This window comes from Myotis yumanensis, unplaced genomic scaffold (assembly GCF_028538775.1).
Source record: "Myotis yumanensis isolate MYYU_CA2020_CCGP unplaced genomic scaffold, mMyoYum1.0.hap1 SCAF_2, whole genome shotgun sequence".
Lineage (NCBI taxonomy): Eukaryota > Metazoa > Chordata > Mammalia > Chiroptera > Vespertilionidae > Myotis > Myotis yumanensis.
This window is the reverse complement of record NW_027223753.1, coordinates 210,452,192-210,472,426: the sequence shown is the minus strand read 5'-3', so window position 1 is coordinate 210,472,426 and position 20,235 is coordinate 210,452,192. Positions and strand designations below refer to the sequence as shown.

At 53.8% G+C, this 20,235-nt stretch overlaps 1 protein-coding gene across 1 annotated transcript in view; it reads left to right on the top strand.

Moving 5' to 3' along the window:
• Nucleotides 1-10,349: 10,349 nt before the first annotated feature.
• Nucleotides 10,350-20,235, top strand: part of UMODL1 (uromodulin like 1) — a 53,502-nt gene continuing 43,616 nt past the window's right edge. Inside the window, exons 1-4 of the mRNA XM_070403674.1 lie at nucleotides 10,350-10,425; nucleotides 14,138-14,380; nucleotides 18,740-18,901; nucleotides 20,082-20,203. Of these exons, the coding sequence (XP_070259775.1) occupies nucleotides 10,350-10,425; nucleotides 14,138-14,380; nucleotides 18,740-18,901; nucleotides 20,082-20,203 (603 nt within the window). The remainder of the gene's footprint in view (nucleotides 10,426-14,137; nucleotides 14,381-18,739; nucleotides 18,902-20,081; nucleotides 20,204-20,235) is intronic.

Below are 20,235 nucleotides of genomic sequence, written 5' to 3'. Positions count from 1 at the left end.
GCAGCGGTCGGTCGCCAACCCGTGGTCCATGGACCACTGGTGGTCAGTGAGGTCCGAAAGGTTGGCGACCGCTGCCCTGGAGTGCATGTTTCTGTAAAAAGCACCGGATTCCCTTTGGAGTCAGGATAGGAGGATGGAATCAGCTGATCTGAGTTTGCATCCTCATTTTCTATCAGGAAATGAGCATTAACACCTTTTTCTCTCCACTTTTGCAGTTGCTTTAAGAATACTCAATGTTGAGGATATAAAAGCAGGATTTTGCCGAAACCGGTTTGGCTCAGTGGATGGACCGTTGGCCTGCGGACTGGGGGGTCCCAGGTTCGGTTCCGCATGTGCCTGGGTTGCGGGCACATCCCCAGTGGGGGATGTGCAGGAGGCGGCTGATCGATGTTTCTCTCTCATCGATGTTTCTAACTCTCTATCTCTCTCCCTTCCTCTCTGTAAAAAATCAATAAAATATATTAAAAGAATAAATAAATAAAAATAAAAGCAGGATTTTAACAGGCGCCCAGTCAACACGACAAAGGCCCCCATAAGAGGAGACGGGAGGCCTTCTGCGGCTGCGGAGAGCCATCTGTGTCCATGATCCTTGGAGCAAGGGCTTCCCAGGAGCCAGCTTTCCCCCCTTATTTATTATGAAAAATTTTAAACACGCAGAAAAGTTGGGAAAACTGTGAAGGTGAACACCCTGGATTCTCCAATTAACATTTTCTATGTTCATTTCATCACGTCTCTGCCCATCTATTTACCCTGCATCCTTCAACCCCTGTTTTCTCGTTTCTGATGAATTTCAAAGTCACTGCAGACATCAATGCCTTCCACCCTAAATACGTCACCACCGTAACATCACCTAGACTTCAACATTTGTTTATGCTCTTCTGTTTTTCAAGGTAAAATTTAGACACAGTGAAAAGCACAAATGTTAAGCATGTACCCACTGGGTTGGGACGAATGTGTAAACTTGCATTAAGGTGCAGAACGCCACCAGAACTCCAGAAAGTTCCCTAACGCTCCTTGCATTTTCTGTGGCTCTGACCCCAAAGGCTTCCAGATCTAATGATTTTGGAGACAGTCTGCGAACGTCTCTGCCCACGGGTCAATCTACTCCTGCTGCCCACAGTGAGGCCTCAGCTTGTCCACGGCCGTACAGGGCCTGCCTTCACAATGCTCCGGCTCACAGGACTTTACATGGCTTTTGGTCTGCTTGAATACTCCCGGTGTCAGGAAGCTCATTAGCACACCAGGCACCCTTACTGCGCAGCTGGAATTATGAGAAGCCTCTTTCTTATTGAGCAGAAGCGACCTGGGGGTAACCTCCAGTCATCGCCCCTTGTTCTAATTTTCAGCTTTCCACCGAATTAACATGTGCTCCTTCCCCACGACAGACCTTCGAACACTTGCCCTCAGCCATCACACCTGCCTTTGGTCTTCTCCAAGAGGACTCTTCTTGGGTACGGAACCAGGCCTGCTCTGCCCCTGCCCTGCCCCCTCCAGGTGCATCCACGGCCCATCAATGCTTTCACCTCCGGCACAGATGTCAACGAATTAGTGGAAGGGCCTGCAGACGCAGGGAAATCTGAACTTCAGCTGGTGTTAGCCAGAATGGAGTGGGCAAGCAGGGTGGAGTGGGTGTCCAGGGCAGAGTGGGGGACGGTGTGATCAGTAGCAGAAGCTGGGCCTGACCTTGCTGTGCCCTCACCCTGCATCACGTCTGCATGTGGGCAGGTCTGGCTCCTGGGTATGGAATACATAGTGGGGGAAGCAAGGGTTTGTGAGCCTGGACAGGCAAGAAGCTGCCAGAGAGGGGGCAGTGAGACTGCAGTGTCTGCCTCACAGCCCTGCCTGGGGTGCTCTGGAGCCATCCTGGACTGCCCAGCGGCACGGGGTAGAGCAATCCTGAACGAGCGGGAAGTCCCATCACCGCAAACTTCCTGTGCGTGGGGAACGCAGGGCGAGGGGGCAGATGCATCGTGGGGAGGGCCCTGCCCTCCTGCCTTTCCCTAATCTCTGGGGTTTCAGGTCGCAAGTGGGAGGGTCTCATGCAGGCTCCTGGCTGCAAAGATAAGGCACAAGGGCAAAGTCTCAGAAGTCCTCCGCTGGAACTCCAAACACAGAGGCAGCAAAACATCTGCAGGTCCAAGGCCAGAGCTGGGCTCACTAACGGGAGGCCTGGGGGTGGGGGAGGCAGCGTGGGGAATAGAGGGAAAGAGTAAGAATATGGCCCTCAACTCCAGGCCATGCCCTTCCCTCTGGAATCCTGCCAGCCTCCCTTCCTCATGCCTCCCTCCCTCTCCTTCCCTCTCCTTCCCTCTCCTTCTTAACGCCCTCTCCTTCCTTTCCCCTCCCCACTCCATCCCTTTTTTCCCTTCCATTCTTCTAAGAAAGAGTATTTCCAAGAGGATCAATTGGAGGACAACAAGCCATTTTATTTCTATTTTATAAATGTTGAGAAAAGAGAATTTGAAATGACTGCATCTCTGGGTTTCGGTCTGGAAGGTCCTGGAAGGTGTGGCCGCATCCCCAGGTTCACAGGTTGACGTGAGGGTCCTGTGTGGTTGTGTCCCTGGTTTCAGCCCCTTCGGGTTGTGGCACAGCCAGATCTGGCCCGGGCTGGTCCATCCCCCGGCCACGCTGCCTTTCTCCGGGCACTTTCTGGTCAAGGGCTGTCCTGCTGGGCTCACCGGCCGGGGAGGAAGAGAGAGCGCAGCTTGGAAGTGAAGTCAGGGGTTGCATTCAGTATGTTTCTGGCCTGCTCAACAGTTTTCTCACCTAATTTTCTCAAAATAGTTTGGGAAATCTTGAGGCAAATTATTTAAAAATCTCCTGCCAAATTTAGCACCCAGAGGCATCGTCTTCTCTGTGAGCAAGCGGATCTCAGCAAGAGGTCATTTCCTTCTCTGTGGTTTGCCACGGAGCGAGCATTAAACCAGCATCCGCGTTCAGGTGTCTTGGGAGGAAGGACAAGCGAAGACTTGGGCAAGGACCCGCCTGAGCCCCGTGTGATGCGTGCAGTCCTTTCCATTTGCGATAGTGTCCCGGGGCTGCTGTTCACAAATCACCACAAAATAGGCGGGGAAGAGCAAGAGGAATACATCTTCTTGCAGTTCTGGAGGCCAGAAGTCTGAAATCAAGGTGTGGGCAGGGCCTCCTTCCAATGCTCCAGGGGACGATCCTTCCCGCCTCCTCCAGCTCCTGGGGGTGACATTGTCCTCGGCTTGTGGCTGCATCACTCCCGGGTCTGCCTCCTCTCTGTGTCTTCTGCCTCCTAAGGATTCAGGGCTCAGCCTGACCCAGGATTAGCACCTTATTATTCTCCAGCCTCCCCTCAGTCACATCTGCAAAGGTCCTACTTCCAAATGCGGTCACCATCTGAATCTACGGGTGGACATGAATGTTAGGGAGAATCTCCAGCTACTACAACTGCTATTCTTGCTTGCATCGCTTCCTTCCCAGGGTGCCCTGACTGGTTTGTGTTCTCTTCCAACACCCTGGGGATACTCACAGGAAGCCGTGGCCCCAGGCGTTGCGGATATGGTTTCTCCCTAACGCGTTCAGCAGATCCCGGAGACAGAGCTGGAAACGCTGCGTCGTCTTTTTCCTTCTGGGATGGAAAAATGTTCTCGTGGCTCCACCGGCCAGGGAGACATTCCGAGCATTGTGTTGCGCTACCGTCACGGCTTTGAATGCCCAGGCCCAGTTCTCCAGTGGGTCCTTTTGCTTGAGAAAGAGCCCCCTTGCAGTGCCCACCCTGTGCCTGGGCTCTTGCAACGCTGAGGGGCGGGAGGGGGGTCTACACATCTGGAAAAGCAGACGATGAAGGGGGCAGGCCCGCTTCCCAGCCATCCTCCATCCTGGGGTGCGACGCGCATTCTTTTCTTGGTTGTGATTTGGAAAATGTTCTGATTTAGAGAGGACTGCTGCCCCTATAAGAATTTTAAATACATTTCAATATTAAATGTAAATATACTCCCAAGACCAAGTGCACCCATCCCTGGGCATCCATTTCTCATCTGGGATGACTTCCTATCACTCTTGGATTCCCTCGCCAGGAAGTCACTGGAGAAAGCTGCAGAAAACTAATGTTCCCCGTTTGTGATCTCCGTGGGAGAGGGGGTGCAAGCAGCCGCACCGGCAACACCGGAATGCAGGTTTTCCTGAAGGCTCGTGTCTATTCTGGGAAGTGGCTGTGGTTCTGTTAGGCTGTCTACTTACCAGAAAGTAAGGTGTCCTCGGGCAAAGGGTGGGGGAGGCCGCAGTGGGGTCCCCTCTTCTGCGTGGTTGTCTTGGTGATCCCCTACCGCGCATGGGGGCTGACCCCAGGCCATTCAGTCCACAAGCACTTATTGAGCACCTGCTGTATGCCAGACACTGGGCTGGGTATCAGGAGAGGTAGCTTAGCTATGATTCCTCCTGTTGTTGCCCAATGTCTCTCAGGGAAGAGGAGCCCTTTGCTCACATGGATATAAAAGATAAAGGGCCCAAACTGTCAGAGGGCAGAGGGCTGGGGCTGGGGAAGGGCAGGAAGGCGCAGGGGTAAATCCGTGTTTGAGCTGATGCTTACTGGACCCTGCCACCTCTGGCGGACCTCCCTGAAGCTGGCCAACCGACCCCGACCCTGGTTCCCATCTGTGCCATTCATGTGCTCATGGTCCATGCCAGGGGTCCTCAAACTACGGCCCACGGGCCACATGCAAATACAAATATTGTGTTTGTTCCCGTTTTGTTTTTTTACTTCAAAATAAGATATGTGCAGTGTGCATAGGAATTTGTTCATAGTTTTTTTTTAAACTATAGTCCGGCCCTCCAACGGTCTGAGGGACAGTGAACTGGCCCCCTGTTTAAAAAGTTTGAGGACCCCTGGTCCACGCTGTCCTGTCTGCCACACTGTCACCTGCATGACTGGCTACTGCTGGGCACCCTTGGAGACCTGACCGGACCCAGGTTGCTGAGTGTCCCCTCCCTGTACCCCTGGTGGGGACAGTCCCCCCAGCCCTGGCCAGCTCTCATCTGGGCCCAGTAAGGGTCTACCACTAGGCCAGGCCTTCACTGCCTGCCTGTCTGTCCCCAGATGACCAGTGACAAGGGGTCTGTTTGGCCAGCAGTTCCCATGCACGGACAGTGACTGCAATTGACATGGCACATGGTACAATTCCCTGTACACAGGTCACCTTGTGGTCACTCTTGTACTTGACCTTCATAAGGAGGAAGCAAGGACACTGGCCTTGATGAAGCACCAGCTGTGAGCAAGCAAGCCCTAGGGCCCCCCTGAGCAAGTGTGTTGTTCCCTGTTTGCAGGTGAGGACACAGCCCAGTGCCTTCCCAGGCTGCTCAGAGAGTGAACGGTGGTGTCAAGGTGGAGCGGGAACCTGAGGACCATGGATGGTTCTTTCTCCTCCTCCTCCCAGCGCCAGTGGGTCCCTCCCGCCCTGTCTCCTGCTCCCTGGAGCGGAGTGCCTGTTCACTCTCGCCGAAGCCACCCACTCGTGAAGGGCACCTTGATGGGAAGCTGTGATCATAGGCACAGAGGCTGGATGGGGCGCGGGTGGGAGCCCCACCTGCGTCTGGCAGGTTCACCCCGTGCCAGCTTCTCCTCGTCACAGCGCTTAGATAGATAAGGCATTCCAGCCTTAACAGTCCTCATTATCTGACCCAAATACCTCCTGCTGCAATTGAAGTCCACCCTGCGGGCCCGGCCCTGAGTGACACGGAGGCCCCACCGCACACCCTGAGGGGTCAGGTAGGGGAGGTGCCCGGGGCCCACCTCACTGGCGCTCTGCCTCGACGCCCACTTCAAGAGCGACTCGGCCCTCAGATGACCCCCTCTCCTGAGCTGGGGCTGGAAGGATGGTGTGATGGATGGGGCGGGGCCACACCAAGCTCCTGGCCCTGGAGCCTTTGTAGGCTGTGCCCTCTCCCTTCAGGTCCCAGCTTTTATCCATGGGCCCTGCTGTCGTGATGTGATCGGCTGTGAAATTAGGTTTGATGTCAGCCTTCTCCATTGCACTGTCAGAGGTTCCCAGGGCTGCTATCATGAAGTGCCACAGACCGGGTGGCTTAAAACAACAGAAATCCGTTCTCTCACAGTCCGAGGCCAGAGGTGTGAGATCCCAGCCTGGGCAGGGCCACTCTCCTGGTGGTGGCCAGACGCCGTGGCATCCCTCGGCCGGCAGCTCTTACCACCCAACCTGCCTCACTGCTCCATGGCCTTCTCTCTGTGTGTCTGCATCCCAACTCCCCTCACACAGGACCCGAGTCCTTTTGGATTTAGGGCTGGGAGAACCTCGCCTTAACTAAGTGACATCAGCAAGGCACCCGCTCACGCAGGGCACCTCGCCCTGGAAGGCACGTGTGGATGTCTGGGGGGATGGGTGAGTGAGCAGGCAGAGAGCTGACCCTGCAGCCAGGCTGGAAATGAAAAGCCCGGGCATCCAGGAAAGTCGGGTCTGTGCTGATGATTTTTCTCTTTTCCTCTGCCTTCTCGTATGTTTTGATTCTTCTGTCTCAAATGTGAATTCTCTCAACTTCACCGCCCCTCCTCCATTCTCACTTCCTGTTTCCTGCCTCTCATCTGAGCTGTTTCAGAACTCGAAACCATCAGGGCCGAATAAGAAGCAATGGTGGGACTTTCTCCTGCGCCCTGAGGCCACACAGGTCCCAAGCAGCTTCCTGTGTCACCCTGGGGCTGCTGGCATGGACCCTTGAAAAGTGCTGGCAGGGAGAGCCCCGGAGGCGCGATGCAGACCTGCCGTGATCCTCAGAGGCCAGGCAGCCCTTCTCACGCCCTGTTTTATTTCCACTTGTCTGCAGGGCAAAATCCTACACAGGCACCTTGCAAGGCCAGCTCTGACCTTGAGAGCTTTCTCCTTTCTCAGGCTCTGAGCTCATCTCTGACTGTGTCTCAGAAAACCAGCAAGACTAATAGGGCTAGGTGCTTACTGCCACCAACGTCCTCGCTCGCTCCTCCCATCACAGTGTCTTAGTCAGCTGGGGCCACCATAACAACATGCCACAGACGGTGACTTAAACACAGAAAGTTATTCATAGCTCTGGAGGATGGAAGTCCAAGATCGAGGTGCCAGTACCGTCAGTTTCTGGTGAGGATTCCTCTTACCTTTCATATGGCCACCTTCTTACTGAGTCCTCACATGGAAGAGAGAGCGAGAGAGTGAGAGTGAATGAGAGAGAGAGAGAGAGAGAGAGAGAACGAGAAAGAATGAGTGAGAGAGAGTGAATGAGAGAGAAAGAGGGCTCTGGTGTCTCCTCTTGTAAGAGCGTGGATTCTATCAGACCAGGGTCCCACCCTTATGACCTCATTTTACCTGAATCCCTTCCTTACCCCTAATATAACCGACCTCAGGGTTAGGGCTTCAACCTACACATTTTGGGAGGACACAAACTTTCAGCCCATAGCGTACACACTGCAGTGGAGACTGTTGAACCTCTGTTCATAGGACCACAGAACTCAGAGCCTGAGGTGAGAAAGGCCCCCTCCCTCCACAGGTGGAGAAAGCAGGCAGAGCTCAGCTCAGGTACCAACACTGAAAGCAGAGAGCCGGTTCATGTCCATAGAGACACTGGTTCCAGGGACAAGAAGCATGCTCATCCCGTGTGCTTGTGCATGTGTGTGAGCATGCTGGGTGTGTGCCTCTGCACGTACACACACACGTGAGTGAAAGTATGCACATGCATGCATAAATGTTCAAGCATGTGTGTCTGCATGTACACACCTACATGAGAAAGTGTGAGTGCGTGAGTGTGCAAGTGTGTGTGAGCATCTGCACAGCTACATGCACATATCAGTGTGAGAGTGTGGATGTGCGGGAGAGTGAAGGTGTGTGAGTGTGCATAGGTGAGAGTGAAGGTGTGTGAGTGTGCATACATGAGTGTGAGTATGCGTGAGTATGGACATGTGTGAATGTGCCTGTATTATGTAGACATACGAGAGTGTGAGTGCGAGTGTGTCTGTGTGCATGCATGAGTGTGAGTGTGCATATGTGTGTCCTTAAATCCAGCATCGCACCATGGAGGCTGCACCTAGAGTGAACCGGGATCTTTGCTGGATGAACCTGTGGCCGAGAATACCCAGGAGGTGATAGATGTGACGTCCTGGAGGGACATCCCTCCAGTTATAGTGCATGGTTATTTCCTCTTCAGAGTGTTCACATGAAAAAGGCAGATGTGGAAAATCCCTACAGTCATCATGCAGAAAAATATGCCTCCATAACAACTGGAGGAAGAGACCCCATTGTCGATGAAATTAACACACACACACACACACACACACACACACACACACACATCCTTCTTGTGCCTGTATGAGAGGGAGGTTGAGGGAGGACCAAGCTAGAAACAGACTGTCCGTTTTGAGGGTTTTATTACATTATATGAGTTTCAATATAAACAGAAACTATATGTGATGACATTTCATGGAGAATTTCAAATTAGAATGAAGTGCCCAGCTGCTAAAATGTCTTGGCTTTGCTACCCTCTCTTGGAGGCTGTGGCTGGATGTGCTGTTGGTTGGCACTGTGACCAGCCAGGGAGTGGAGTTGAGTGGAGCATGAAGGACTCGGCCTTTGGGGTCGGCTCTCCCACTTGCTGGCTGTGTGACCTCACTGACCCTCAGTTTCTTCTTCTGTGCCATGGGGCTAAGGGACCTGCTTCGTAGGGTCGTCCTGAACATGAGAGAAAATGGTGCACAGCCCCAATTTCAAGTTTTAAAATGTATCGTTACTCTTGATTTCACCTCCATATTTCATAGAAATGGCTATACATTATAGAAGCCAAAAGTTCTAAGAGATATGATAGAATTTCATCATAGAGAATCATCTCACATTTTTAAACATTGAGATTCCCCTAAAACACAATGTATTTTGTATTTATTCTGTTAGTGCTCATTAAATTTTGTTCTCTTGAATATTGTCTTATAGCTTTAAAATGTATTCTTTTCTTGCTGAGACTGTTTTTAACCTTCATTCCAGCACTGTCTGGGTAGAGAGTCGATCCTGCTCGCCTGGTTGTCTGTAAAGGGTGCTGTCTCCCCAGAGACTCGCGCTGAGCCCCTGAACCGCGCGATTATTTCTAGCTCCCTTTCTTGGTATTCTCGTGCTAGCATGTGTCGTTTAGCCGTTAACCATGCAAACGCAGCAGCCAGTCATCTCAGAGGCTAATCCTCGGAGAATGGGAGACTTAGCAACGCAGCCACGGTGATGCGGGCGCCAGGCTAGAAGCTCCCTCTGGAAAAACCGCTTGGTGTTTCACACACAGGGGACTCAGACTTCTGCACCTTCAGCCACGATGGGTCTCTGTTGCCCTAATTGGAAGTTTTCTCAGCAGAATTAATGAGATCTTCACCTAACGTTCAACGTCGTGCCTGGGTTTTCAATACCAGGCACCGAAAAACAACTCACCAGGGGAACGAGACAGCACCCACCAGGCAGCATTTCATAGGAGATTTAAACCCGTTTCACATACAAGATCATGGCTACTGACATAAAACGGAGATCAGCCATCATTCTGTCGCCCTCACTATGGCTCCTTTTATTCCTGCGGTCCTTTTGGGACCGTGCCCACTGGTATATATCATACAGAGTCGTGGTCTTTATGGGGACAGACTGTATGAGCTGCCGCGTTGACCTGGCTTCACTTGTGTGAAGTTTTGTCTTCCTGCTGCTAAAAGCCTTCAGGCGAGCCTGTCATTGTGTGTGGGATGTCACGTCCAGATGCTCTGTGGTAATTTACCCTCCCGTTCTCCTGCGGTGCTCACTTGATGCTTTTCCATGTTAAATCCTGACTGGGGATGAGCACCTCTGGGACCACAGTGTCCTGGCCCAGGCCGGTCCTCCGGAGCCATCACTGGGTTAAGGTGAGGGCCGTTTTCAGGGCTTTGATCTGTACTGTTCGCTTGTGGGAAGGATGCTTTTCTGAATCTGATGGACCACTTTGATTTGACGCTGTTGTCTGCTGCCAGTTCGCAATGATAAGCTTCAGAGAGTACTTTGTACTTGCTGGAGGGAGTCAGATTCGGGTCTGAAATGTGTTTCCTGCGTAACAACGAGATGGGACCCAGCGATGCAGCCTGGCGGGTGGGTACTCGCCTTTCCTCAAAGATGCCGTCAGCCTGGAGGGAGAATGGGCTGTGACATGCAGGCGCCCCCGGGGACGCGGCCGTGGCAGCGGCAGGCGCTAATGAGAAGGCATAAGGGACTGCTCCCTGGGAGCGCATCCTCTGAAGCCATTGCCACTGTTGGCGGCACAGGGAGCAGAAGGGCCCTCTCTCCAGCCCAGCGGCCCAGGCCCCTTTGTGCTTCTGCTCAGGAGAGGCCCAGAGCCGCCGCCACTGCCCCACCATGCTCCGGACACTCGGGCTGGCCCTGCTGCCTCTGCTCAGCGCCGTGGGCTCCAGCCAGGCCAGCGGCTTCACAGGTGAGGGGTCCCGGCTTCACAGTGTAGGTGATGCCAGAGGAGGGAGCTCCCTGGGGGAGGGTCTCCATGAGTACGGGCAACCCCGCTGAGAGCTGGGCAGGCGGATGCGTCTGCTTGGAGAGGGTAGCATCTGTTCTTCTCACCAAACTTTCTTGCAGCCACAAAAGAGGTGGCATGAGTGCCTCTGAATCCCCTGGGGGCCTTGGTTCAAATGCAGATTCTGAGTCAATGGTTGGGATCTGAGACTGTGCATTCCCACCGGTGGTGGGGGACGCAGAGCCACAGGCCACCCTGAGAGGAGGTGCAGATGAGGTCTCCGAGCCTTGGGTCCTCGACTTACAGAGGAGACGGAGGCCCAGGGGGTCGGGACCTCGCCCAAGGCCACACAGCCGGCGGAGGGTGGCTTCCACGAGGGACCCTGACAGGGAGCCCTGAAGTGGGCTCTCCGTCCAGCTGACCCTCACCTTGGGCCCTGCCAGCCCCCCATTTCCTCAGTGGTAAGTGAGGACCGAGGTGGCCCACCGGGGAGTGAGGAGCTGAGTCGGGGCACCTGTCCAAAGCCTTTGCCAGGCACAGGGTCAGCTGCTAAAAAACATTGATTTCTGAAGCCCCAGATTTCAAAGAATTGAGATCGGAAACCCTTAAATCATTGCCCTCCTGAAATCTGTCTCATTCAGCTGGGAACTCAAACAGGTCCATTCTGTTCCCATAATCAACTTCAGTTTGTTCTAGTGTAAAGTTTTTGACTCATAAGAGGATTTTGGTTTAGTTGTGGATGTTCTTACTCGATTTCCCCTTTGGAATGGGTTTAACGTGTGAACCACGCAGCTCAGCCCAGAAGGAGCGGGACTAACGCAGAGCTAGAGGAGACCTGGGAGGTGTTGCCTGACCCCTCATGGTGCATGTGAGGACCCGGGGACAGGAGCTCAGTGATGCTCAGAGTCTCCATCTACTTGGTCTTAGGTGCTGGGTACAGCCTTTGCAGGCATTCATTCGGTTAATCCTACAACCCAGGGCATAGCTAGTGCTTTACAAGTGACAAGACTGGGGCACTGGAGGGCATGAAGCAGGCTCCGAACCACCCAGCTGGTGATTGTGAAGCTGGTGTGCACTTGGTCCTCTGACCCCAGGGCCCAGGCTCTGGAGCACGAAGAGGTCCCGTCTCTGAGACTAGAGCCCAGGACCCCCGGCTCCCACGCTGATGGCTCTCAAAGGGATTTACTTTTATTTTTTAAATATATTTTATTGATTTTTTTACAGAGAGGAAGGGAGAGGGATAGAGAGTTAGAAACATCGATGAGAGAGAAACATTGATCAGCTGCCTCCTGCACACCTCCCACTGGGGATGTGCCCGCAACCAAGGTACATGCCCTTGACCGGAATCAAACCTGGGACCCTTCAGTCCGCAGGCCGACGCTCTAGCCACTGAGCCAAACTTGTTAGGGCCAAAGGTATTTATTGAATGGCAGGATCTGTTAAAGGGGTGTCTACTCCGGGCTCTGCTGAGCAGCCGGGCTTGGAGAGGACCCGGTGGCCTCTGGGAGAATGTAAACAACAGAACCAAACAAGTCGCTCCCAAGTGCAGCTTCACAGGAGATGTGTGTGCATGTGGCATGTGTGCTAATGACCAGCTGGGACCTTGCCATGATCAGCTGGGACCGGTGACTCTCTGGAGATAAGGACGAGGTGCCAACCACTAATGAAGGTTGGCATCTTGTCTCGGGTGAAGACGAGAAAAACAAGATCCAGGTCCACCTTGCCGAATTCTCCATGCAGGTAGTCCTTGTGCCTTGTCCTATTAGTTGATCACTTTCACGGCAGCCATTGTCCCTAGCCCCTCACCCAAGTCACCTCTAAGCTCTGGGCTAAGTGACCTTGGTCTCAGAGGCTGACTTCTCCTGCCCCACCCACCTACCAAGGGGCCTCCCATCCCTTCCCAAAGCTTACTGTCGCCCACCCTTTTGGCGGAGACGGGCAGCAGGTGTCTCCACTCCCAGAGGCCCTGCCACCCCCAAAGGTGATCAGGAGGCAGCCAGTGGTTCCCATGGCTGTGGGGTGGGCTCGCTCTGGGTTGGGGTAAGTCAGCACTGCATTCACCCCAGAGTAAGGCTTCAGGCTCTCCCACCAGCCCAGGCCAAGGGCCGGCTCAGTCCATTTCTTCCCGGGGATTGCTAGCCCCCTGCGTCTCGCTGTCTGCACACTTGGGCGCTGTTGTGAGGCAGACCGTCCAGGGATGCTGCCTGTTGCTGGGGATGAAGATGATTTATGCCGCCATCCCTGAGTTCCTCTCCAGAAACCCAGCTTCTCCCTGAGGGTTGTACACTATCAAATGGAGCGCCTACCCATTGGCTGCACAGTCTCATAGAGCTTGGCGCTCAGAGGTTGAGAATCTGAAAGTGAAAAGTATATTCAGACCTTGCATTCATAGAGCCCCATGCTGGCGGCGTGAACTCCCTGGGGCTGGCGACCTGAGTTCCCTGGGGCTGCCTGGAGGAAGTGCCACAGGCTGGGAACTAAAACAGTGGAAATTTATTTCCTCACAGTTCTAGAGGCCAGAAGTCTAAGATCAAGGTGTCAGCAGAACTAGTTCCTCCTGTTGGCTGTGAGAGAAACCCTGCCCCACCCTCTCCCCAGCTCCTGCTGGTTGCTGGCCCTTTTGGGGCTACTTGGCTGGTAGAGTATCACCTGGGTCTCTGCCTTCATCTTCATGTGGCCTTCTCCCTGGGCCCATTCCTGTCTCTGTGTCCAAATTTCTCCTGTCCTATTGGATGGGGGCCACCCTACTACAATATAACCTCACCTTAACTAACTGTATCTGCAAAACCCCTATTTATAAATAAGGTCACATTCTAAAGTACTGGGAGTGAGGACTTCAGCATATGAACTTTGGCTGGGTGCAGGACACAGTTCAGCTCATAACAGTCCCTGCTACGTGAAACAACAAAAGCTCCCTGGGCAGATGGGATGCCCCAAGACCACGGTGTCCATGACAAAGAGGCACAGGACTGGAGATGGTAGTGGGCACCACAGGGTCAGAGCCTTGAGTGATCATGCTGATGAAGGGGCCATGGGCACAGAGCCCCGTGTCATCCTACAGCGGGCACCATGCCCTCATCTCTCAATGACGACAGTAACAGTCAGATGGCACTTGACCATCTATGATTCCTCACGTGTGTTTGAGATTTCTCTTTACTTATCTTCCATCTCATTCCTTAAAAGGGTGTGATTGCTCTCTGAGCCTGGTGCATAGTAGGCCTTTAGTGTATAGTTATTGTGCGAATTGTTACTGATGCACTTCTCTTGTGACAAACTGTGGCTCATGGAGATTGAGACATGCACAAGATTCTCCTGGCTGCAGGATCACAGAGCATGAAGCTGAAAATGGGGCCCTGAGCCCTAGAAGTCTGACTCCGCCGTGTCTCCCTCCTGTGTACCTGGGTCTGGGCACAGCGCGGCTCGGCCTTGTGGCTGCTCCATGTTCTGTAGAGGAGGGTCTGGTCTCTCAGGGGACAGGTCTTTGTTTACACTTTATCCCTTTGAGTTTCCGCTGCTGCACTGACTTCTCAGTGGGCTGGTGGGCAGATTCCGAGGGGACCTGAATGCAGAGATCTTGTTTCACTCGCTTCTGCAGAAGCCAGATAACCCCTCACATCGATCTGACTCTGGTGTTTGTTCTTTCTTTGCCTCCTGCATCCTCCCTGCTCCCTCGTAGACAAAGGCCTGTCCTTGCTGAGCTACCAGCTGTGCAACTACAGCGTGACCCAAAATGTCCAGAAAGTGGAGGCCGTCCGCATGTCCCATGTGACCTACGCTCCCTGCGGCGGGTGGATCCCATGGAGGCGGTGCCCCAAGACCATTTACAAGACCCGATACCTGGCCGTGGACGTCCCTGAGTCCAGGAATGTGACCGACTGCTGCCAGGGCTACGAGCAGCTGGGCCTCTACTGCGTCCTGCGTGAGTCCAGGGCTGTGGGTGGGCTGTGGGCCACCCCCCCCACTTCCTTCTCCCTGGGCATCCTGATGAGTCTTGGGATCGTTACTGATCACATCCACTAGCCCTGAACCTACTAGCTCTTTCTGAAACGCTGGTTCCTAACCTTGAGCATAGGATCGTGTGAAGGGCTTGCCCAAGCACACATCACTGGCCCACCCCCGGCTTTGGATCCAGCGGGTTGGGGTGAAGTACAAGGTCCCAGGTGGTGCTGATGCTGCCGGCCCGGGGTTCTGGTTTGAGAACCTTTGCTCAGGAGCCATGGCACCCAGACCTCACTGCACACCGAAGGCCCCTGGGCAGCTTTAAAATCACAGCTGCCCGGGTCCTGCCCTTGGAAATTGTGATGGACTTGGCCTGGGGCATAGCTTGGGCGGTGGGATGTTTTTGAAGCTCCCCAAGCTACTGACCCATAGCTGAATTTGAGAACCAATGTTGCAGTCACCTTTTCTTTTTAAAAGTGGTAATGGATCCCTGTTTGAAATCTGAAATCCTAATCTGAACTCCAATATGTGAAAGAGATGGAAGGGGTCCCCTCAGTACCCCCTAACTGCTCAGAGGTCCCAAGTCCTCTTACTTCCTCGGTGTGGTTTGGAAGATTCTCGGGGCGGTTACCAGGGTGACCAGTGCGAGTGTGCTGGGCCAGGTGGGCTGTGCTGTGTTGGGGTTCAGGGCTCAGCCTCTCCGTGGAAAGGGAACTTTCCAGAAGACCTCTTCCAGGGGAAAGGGTGCAGATGTGAGTGTGTGTGGGTAGTGGTGATTGTTACATCTGAGTCAATACCAGATCTCAAGTGAGTTTCTGAGCAGTCAGAGGTACCTCTGTCCCCATCCGTCATGGAGGGGAAGTGGGAAGGGTGTGACTTCAGTGAGTGCCAACGGGGTCACCCTGAGTTGTGAGGGCTTCCATCTCCAGGGTGCAGAAGTCGGGTCTGAGAGGGGATCCCACTTGACCCATCCTGGGCCCGAGGCTAAGGCGTGGCCACCACACCGCAGGGGCCACAGGATGTAGCCTGTGTCCTGTAGACCTGCCGAAGGCTGCGTGGGCTTGGCATGCTGAGTCATGCCGAGCCTCCTCCCTCAGGTCCCCTACACAACTCAGCAACCAAGGCCTTAAAACGGGAAAAGCATTGAGGGCACGTACGATATTTCTTTCAGTCTAAGTGACTTTAAATTTTATCTTTAAATTCAGCGTTAGGAATGCAGCGATAACTCAGACATCACTTTATTGAGATGTATCTTTTTACTGTAATTACAAATATGAGTCCACGAGCCATGTGGAAACTCTGGAAACAAAGACGAATCTCCCAGGGACAAGGATGCCATTTTCCACGGACCTGCTCAGAGGACCAGGCACAGGGATGTCCTGACGGCTCAGGGCTGTGTCTTCAAATGAAACCATTGTCACAAACACTGCCACCACCAATAAAAACCAGATAGGGCAGCCGACCTCAGGGCGATGGCTTAGAGCCAGTTGCACATTCCCATTGGTTCTCTAAAGGGGTGCTGAAGGGAGGGCGGGGCTGTCCCCTGGAGATCCCCCCCAGGTGCTGGGTAGGAGTCTCTTCCTGTGCTGACACCTGCCCCCTCTCCTCTCTCCGTGCCTTCAAGGGCACATGCGCGAAGGGGTGGCCAGCTGGGCTGCTTGCCCATGCCCTGGGAGCCCCTCTCTTCCTGGGGGGTGGGGGTTCCATTCTTTGTGGAGATCTTGGGGCCCATGAACCTTGGTATGGAGCATCAGAATCCAGGGAAAAAAAGGCAGGTGTGGCCCTGCTCTATTTGTCTTCACCTGTGAAGGCCACACAGGTCAAAACCTGCTGGCTGTGGTCGGGGCTAGTGAGGTCACAGGTCCAATGGTCTGGAGGAGGGTCCAGGATTGGCCAAGTCACACCAGCCCCGCCCACCACAGGGTGACCTTTCTGTAAGGGCTGTTGCCCTGCTGAGCTGAACAAGTCAAGTCCCAAAGGAGAGGAGGCAGGGAGGGCTGGGGCTCCTCCCCCACCACCTGCCTCTCCTCTTTCTTCCCCGAAGCAAACCAGCCACCAGGAAATGACTCTCATGGGATATCAACCCCACTTTTAAAGTGTTAGCACCTTTAATTAGAAGCTCACCAGGTGAGAGTCCCATGGGCAGGGCTGCTCTGGGGAGTTACAGTAGAGGTGTGGCTGGAATAAGGAGAGTGGGGGCATAGGGGGGACTAGCTGAGCACCTCAGGGCCAGCGCATTGGCAGCTGGAACTGCCCGTGGTGGAAGCATTTACACCAGGGGCATTGGCAACACAGCCTCCTCCTCCTCCTAAAGCTCCTTCTTCAGAGCCTGACTGTTCGATTAGAGCTCATTCGGAGCAGCCTAGCAACAGGCTAGCTCTTTGGAAACTGAAGAGATTCAGTCTCTGTAAGGGATGCCCCGACCCACTGGTTGCGTTGCACAGGTTGGGCCAGAGGCCAGCCCCTGGATGTGGTAGCTATGGGGACAGCCTGGGCACATGGGGAGGACAGGTGGGCCTCCAGGTCCCCCTGGGCCTGGGGAGACTTGTGTCTTGGCAACCCAGGGCTCTCAGCTCCCAGGTCTCATCTCTAGGCAGCAGGGAGACTCAGACAAGGTTCCTCCTTTCCCCTCCCACTCAACAGCCGATTCACTAAAAAGGGAAGAGCGTTATGAGAACACAGTGACATGCCTTTCGGTCTAAATGGCTTTCAATTTCTAGAAACCCAGCTTTTGGAAGGCAATGATAACTCAGACATTATTTTTTTTTAAATGTATCTTTGTGCTGTCATCAAAACAAAGAATGCACACACCATGCAGAAAATCTGGGACACAGAAGAGATCACAGGGACATCACCAGTAAGCTGCCCTGCTCCCCAAAGCAGAGCCACTGTGAACATTCTCCTCTATCTCCATTCAGGGTGGGCTTTTTACGAAAGGGAGGTCACCCTGTTTGAGATTTTTCTGTAACATGCTTTTACCATTTGGCAGTGTATTTGGGCCACGTTTCATGTCAATAAATACTGTCCTGCAGCATGATTCAACGGCACATGGCATTACCTCACATGGATGTATCAGCATGTAGCAATCTCCCACCATTTCACATCAAGCTGCTTCCAAGTGTTCATTATTGTACATAATGCTGCCATGAGTGTCCATTGGTGCAAACACCGCTACACACAGCTGGGTGTGGCACGAACTGAGCATCTTAGCCGCTGCTAGCCAACTGCAGTGACACTATGGCTTCCCCTCAGCCTGCCTTCACCACAAGCCCATCATTGTGGCAGAAGGACCCCACTGCTCCCAGAGACTACCCCAAACTCCCCGTCCCCCAGGTTGAGACCAGGGCCCCTTTGGGGAAGGAGTTCGCCTGGGAAGGTGGTGGGAGTGGGAATGACATTCCAGAAGGATCACATTTCTGAGCCCAGGTGGCCTCGGTGCTGCCGCTCAGACAGAAACCTCTGTGGGTCGTCCCCTAGCACCGTGACTGACCTTGGGTTGCCAGGCACGGAGCAGTCCTGTTTCATTGTCCGTAATGAGACAGTGGAAAGAAAAGCGGATTTCTGAGTTTCTACCAAGTTGGGATTGTTGACTGTACTCTCGGACTCTCTGCGAGCACCAGCCCTGTGGGGAGGGAGGAAGGGAGTCCCCACAGCGGTCAGGTCAAGGTGAACTCGAACTGGAAAACACGTCTGTTGTGATTGACAACCATTCTTGGCTGCTGTTTTTTCTTGGTGGCCTATACTTTCTTTTCACTTAAGTAAACCTTTTAGCTTAGAATAGTTTAGATCGACAGACAAGTTGCAAAGGTGGTAGAGTTCCCCATACCCGTCAACAGGGTCCCCTGTGTTAGTGTCTTGTGTCACCATTGTATACACGTCCCCACGAAGCAACCCACGTTGGTGCATTGTTGTTCATTCCACTGCACACTATTTGGATTTCCCTGTTTTTCCTCCTCATGTCATTTTTCTGTCCCAGGAGCCACCTCACATTTAGTCTCATGTCTCCCTAACTGTAAGGCATTGGCTTTGAGGATGGGGAGAAAGCAGTCCTTGGTTTTGGGCGCACAGGGACGCTGGAACTTCTGTCCCAGTGGCTCTCTGGGTGGCACCACTTGCCCATTTTTTATGTCCCCAAAGCCAGTCCCTGTGTGGCAATTTCTCCAGGACTTTAGACATCAGAATGGCGCTGCCCAGACCTGGCCGTCGCCCTCGAGCGGCTGCCCTGTGCTCCCCTCGGCCCACAGAGGGAATGAGCTTCGGAGGCACCTGGAGGTGCGGCCTGAGCGGCTCACCTGGTTTTTATTGCCGACACCATTAACCGCTAATTGCTCTCCCCCAGCCCTGAATCGGTCCGGGGAGTTTGCATCAAGACCCGGCGTCTGCCCGCAGGAGGGGCGGGGAGCATCCACCGCGCCGTGTACCCTGGACGCCGACTGCCCTGGACTTCAGAAATGCTGTTCCTTTTCGTGGGGCCACCGCTGTGTGGCTCCTGCACCCCAAGGTAGGACTGAGACCTGCAGCAAAGCAGGCGCCCGGTGAGGGGCCCGGTCCCGATCTGGTGAAGGTCGGGGGGTGGGGTGGGGAGGGGAGTGATTTCCAGGAACCTCAGCCAAGGTCATGATTCACGGGGAGTCCACAGCTGTGTGCGGGCACATCCCACTCCCACTCAATGCAACGGCTCTGCAATGTCTCTGACACTGACGCCTCAGGGGAAGGAGGGGGAGGAGCGCTCACAGGCCTTCCTGGCAGAGCAGTGACCCGTTTCCCCAGTTGCCTGGGGCGCCCTAGAGTCCCCGGGCAGGTGGCACTTATTGGAAGCGGCCTGTCTGGTAGCTGCTCCTGAAACGCCACAGGGGCCCGAAATCCTGCTCATAGCGCCTGCCTGGCAGGCCCGTGGCCCAGCCCTCAGGACATGCCGGTCTGGTCTGGAAGGTTCTGGTCTTGACCGTGGCTGCCCCCAGGAGAACGGGTTGGTTAAGGTTCAGAGCTAAGGATAAATAATATCATACTCATTGCCCTGGCTGGGTGGTTCAGTTGGCTGGAATGTTGTCCGATCACCAAAAGGTCGCAGGTTTGATTCCATAACCTAAGTATGTGCTGGGCAAGGCAAACGCCTAGGCCATGGGTTTGATCCCCAGTTGGGGCGAACATGGGAGGTAACCGATGGATGTTTCTTTCTCACATCAATGTTCCTCTCTCTCTCTCTCTCCCTCTCTCTCTCAAAATCAATAAAAAAAAAAACATATCCTCTGGTGAGGATTAAAAAAGAAAAAGAAAATATCATATACATTATATGTTATAATATAGTCTAGTATTAGTATAGTATAAATAATGTAAAGTATTATATAGCACATATATTAATTATGCTATTTTACTATATATCACAGTATACATATCCTATAAAATACATATTACACACATTATTGTCTAGTATACATATCTCCAAAAGTATAGTATGTGGTATATATAAGATTACAAATGTTACAATGTCAGAGACGTGTGGGACAGGAGGCGGGGGAGGTGTCCCGTGCCGGCCAGCGGCAGCCCCCCTCCCGCAGGAGGGTGAATGCAGACGGGCCAGCTCCTGCCTCCCAGGCCTCCTGTCCCCCTTCTCAGCCCAGGGCCTCTGGTGGCCCCACCTGGCCCTGGGCCTGTAGCTCATCAGCCTGTGGCCCCCGCAGCTCCAGAGGGGACTTCGGGGCATTCCTGGTACAACGTGACCGTCCTGGTGAAGATGGACTTCGGGGAACTCCAGCAGGTGGACGCCAGGCTGCTGGATCACATGCGGCTGCTGCACTCCATGGTGGGTGAGGGGCGGGCGAGCCCGCAGGCCGC